We start from the raw sequence: 4248 nt of genomic DNA, 5'->3' as shown, positions 1-4248 counted from the left end.
AAAATGATCAAAATGATCAAAATGATCAAAATGATCAAAATGATCAAAATGATCAAAATGATCAAAATGATCAAAATGATCAAAATGATCAAAATGATCAAAATGATCAAAAATATCAAAATGATCAAAATGATCACAAAAATCAAAATGATCAAAATGATCAAAATGATCAAAATGATCAAAATGATCAAAATGATCAAAATGATCAAAATGATCAAAATGATCAAAATTATCAAAATGATCAAAATTATCAAAATTATCAAAATTATCAAAATGATCAAAATGATCAAAATGATCAAAATGATCAAAATGATCAAAATTATCAAAATTATCAAAATTATCAAAATGATCAAAATGATCAAAATGATCAAAATGATCCAAATGATCCAAATGATCAAAATGATCAAAATGATCAAAATGATCAAAATGATCAAAATGATCAAAATGATCAAAATGATCAAAATGATCAAAATGATCAAAATGATCAAAATGATCAAAATGATCAAAATGATCAAAATGATCAAAATGATCAAAATGATCAAAATGATCAAAATGATCAAAATGATCAAAATGATCAAAATGATCAAAATGATCAAAATGATCAAAATGATCAAAATGATCAAAATGATCAAAATGATCAAAATGATCAAAATGACCGAAATGATCGAAATGACCGAAATGATCGAAATGATCAAAATGATCAAAATGATCAAAATGATCAAAATGATCAAAATGATCAAAATGATCAAAATGATCAAAATGATCAAAATGATCAAAATGATCAAAATGATCAAAATGATCAAAATGATCAAAATGATCAAAATGATCAAAATGATCAAAATGATCAAAATGATCAAAATGATCAAAATGATCAAAAAAATCAAAATGATCAAAATGATCACAAAAATCAAAATGATCAAAATGATCAAAATGATCAAAATGATCAAAATGATCAAAATGATCAAAATGATCCAAATGATCAAAATGATCAAAATGATCAAAATTATCAAAATGATCAAAATTATCAAAATTATCAAAATTATCAAAATGATCAAAATGATCAAAATGATCAAAATGATCAAAATGATCAAAATGATCAAAATGATCAAAATGATCAAAATGATCAAAATGATCAAAATGATCAAAATGATCAAAATGATCAAAAAAATCAAAATGATCAAAATGATCACAAAAATCAAAATGATCAAAATGATCAAAATGATCAAAATGATCAAAATGATCAAAATGATCAAAATGATCAAAATGATCCAAATGATCAAAATGATCAAAATGATCAAAATTATCAAAATGATCAAAATTATCAAAATTATCAAAATTATCAAAATGATCAAAATGATCAAAATGATCAAAATGATCAAAATTATCAAAATGATCAAAATGTTCAAAATGATCAAAATGATCAAAATGATCAAAATGATCAAAATGATCAAAATGATCAAAATGATCAAAATGATCAAAATGATCCAAATGATCCAAATGATCAAAATGATCAAAATGATCAAAATGATCAAAATTATCAAAATTATCAAAATTATCAAAATTATCAAAATTATCAAAATTATCAAAATTACCAAAATGATCAAAATTATCAAAATGATCAAAATGATCAAAATGATCAAAATGATCAAAATGATCAAAATGATCAAAATGATCAAAATGATCAAAATGTTCAAAATGATCAAAATGATCAAAATGATCAAAATGATCAAAATGATCAAAATGATCAAAATGATCAAAATGATCAAAATGATCAAAATGATCAAAATGATCAAAATGATCAAAATTATCAAAATGATCAAAATTATCAAAATGATCAAAATTATCAAAATGATCAAAATGATCAAAATTATCAAAATGATCAAAATTATCAAAATGATCAAAATGATCAAAATGATCAAAATGATCAAAATGATCAAAATGATCAAAATGACCAAAATGACCAAAATGACCAAAATGATCAAAATGATCAAAATGACCAAAATGACCAAAATGACCAAAATGACCAAAATGACCAAAATGACCAAAATGACCAAAATGACCAAAATGACCAAAATGACCAAAATGACCAAAATGACCAAAATGACCAAAATGACCAAAATGACCAAAATGACCCAAATGACCAAAATGACCAAAATGATCAAAATGATCAAAATGATCAAAATGATCAAAATGATCAAAATGATCAAAATGATCAAAATGATCAAAATGATCAAAATGATCAAAATGATCAAAATGATCAAAATGATCAAAATGATCAAAATGATCAAAATGATCAAAATGATCAAAATGATCAAAATGATCAAAATGATCAAAATGATCAAAATGATCAAAATGATCAAAATGATCAAAATGATCAAAATGATCAAAATGATCAAAATGATCAAAATGACCAAAATGACCAAAATGACCAAAATGACCAAAATGACCAAAATGACCAAAATGACCAAAATGACCAAAATGACCAAAATGACCAAAATGACCAAAATGACCAAAATGATCAAAATGATCAAAATGATCAAAATGACCAAAATGACCAAAATGACCAAAATGACCAAAATGACCAAAATGACCGAAATGATCAACCCCCATTTTGAGCATGTTGATCATTTTGGTAATGTTGGTAATTTTGATCATTTTGATCATTTTGATCATTTTGATCATTTTGGTCATTTTGCTCGTTTTGGTCATTATGGTCAATTGGTCATTTTGGTCATTTTGGTCATTTTGGTTTTTTTGGTCATTTCGGCCATTTTGAGCATGTTGATTGATAATTTTGGTAATTATGGTCATTTTGGTCATTTTGATAATTTTGATCAGCAAACTGACATAAAATTCCTTTTACTATGGTCAAATTAGGAGTTATGAACATTAACTTTTTTTTGCAATTACCTTATTGTTTACGGATCAAGATAAGAGATAAAAAAAATGCCATTTTAGAATTAACACTGTCATTTATTGATCACTGACAAACGTTTAGTTTGAGCTTATATTCCTACGATGCTAATCTATTTTACTTAAACTAAGTGAAATGCCTACTGTTGTAACGCTCAAACTGAAGTGCTTTGATTCCATTTGAGGAGTTGTGCAGTTTTCAGAGCGTCACTTTCTATTTCCACTACTCGATTTGCTTCAATGTTTCGAATAATTGCTGATAACATCCAGATTATGAAGTAAAAATGTGCTGAAACCAAATTGAAAGTGAGATACATGAAGCGAATAAGCAAACCGAATCTTGATCACACTTACAAAACGTAACGGCAGTCGTGCTGATGAACCAAAAGTTAACGTTCACGTCTGGCTTATCTCGTCCAAAGTAGTAAATTGTGTACATGGCAAGTATGTAGTACAGGATGAATTTCACCACAAAATACCAAATGTATCCTTTTACGACTATTATGTTTTTCTGTAAAAGGATCAGTAATTGATTTCTGTGACTCATTTTTCACCACTCAGTTCACTCACCTTACTAACTCCATAGCTAAGATACAGACAAGCAATCACAGAAACAACGCTCAGCAGCATAACCGAGAAATTCCTCAACGTTTCGGGAAACCGGCCATTCGAGTTGATAAACTGCAGCAGGAAAACTCCAAACTCAAAGAACGACACGACCAAACACAAAACTACGTAGATTTTTTCCAAAATGAGGAAAACTCGAAACGACACCATGATCGGTGAAGCAATTAGCCAATCTAAAAATTCGGTTCATTCACTGCACTGCACTCGGAACGCCCAGCCGGGGGAGATATTTTGCTCAGATGTCAGATACACAATTGACAATGCAGCGGCGGAAAAAATGCCGCCGAGCAAACGAGCCTCGATGTCTGTGGATCGATCATAGCGAACGCGAGGATCCGATCGTCCGATCGCGACTGAAAACCGGCCTGCCCAAGGGGACAATCTCGCCGAGCGCTTCAATTCTCCCCAAACTCACCTTTCGAAATCAACAGTTTCTATGAATAGCGTCCGCTTTTCTAACGTGCGCAATCGTGCCAAATCACGCTCTTTCTTCCTCCCTCTCCCTTGATTCTCTCTCGCTCACTGGTCGCGAGCTAATCCAAGCCACTCAATGTAATCATAAATATACTAAGGACGCCCAAGCAACACAAACCAAGTTCAGCATGCGGATTGTTTTTGGCAGTTGAAATGGAAGCGGTACCTTGGCGCTAATATATCATAATTTGACAGTGAGGAACAGGTAATTGGGGAAGGCGAATAAATCAGCTC

General features: G+C 29.5%; 1 protein-coding gene across 1 annotated transcript; it reads right to left on the bottom strand.

Annotated features, from left to right (window-relative positions):
• Positions 1-2958: 2958 nt before the first annotated feature.
• On the bottom strand, positions 2959-3980 carry LOC120412875 (uncharacterized). The gene is made up of 3 exons (XM_039573506.2): positions 3484-3980; positions 3268-3424; positions 2959-3202 (listed from the first exon to the last, which is right to left on the bottom strand). Exons 1-3 carry the CDS (start codon positions 3688-3690, stop codon positions 3069-3071), a joined length of 498 nt encoding a protein of 165 aa, XP_039429440.1. The 5' UTR covers positions 3691-3980; the 3' UTR covers positions 2959-3068.
• Positions 3981-4248: the final 268 nt, after the last annotated feature.

This window comes from Culex pipiens, chromosome 3 (assembly GCF_016801865.2).
Source record: "Culex pipiens pallens isolate TS chromosome 3, TS_CPP_V2, whole genome shotgun sequence".
Lineage (NCBI taxonomy): Eukaryota > Metazoa > Arthropoda > Insecta > Diptera > Culicidae > Culex > Culex pipiens.
Note: the sequence above shows the minus strand (reverse complement) of the source record. Positions and strands in the feature narration are given on the sequence as shown.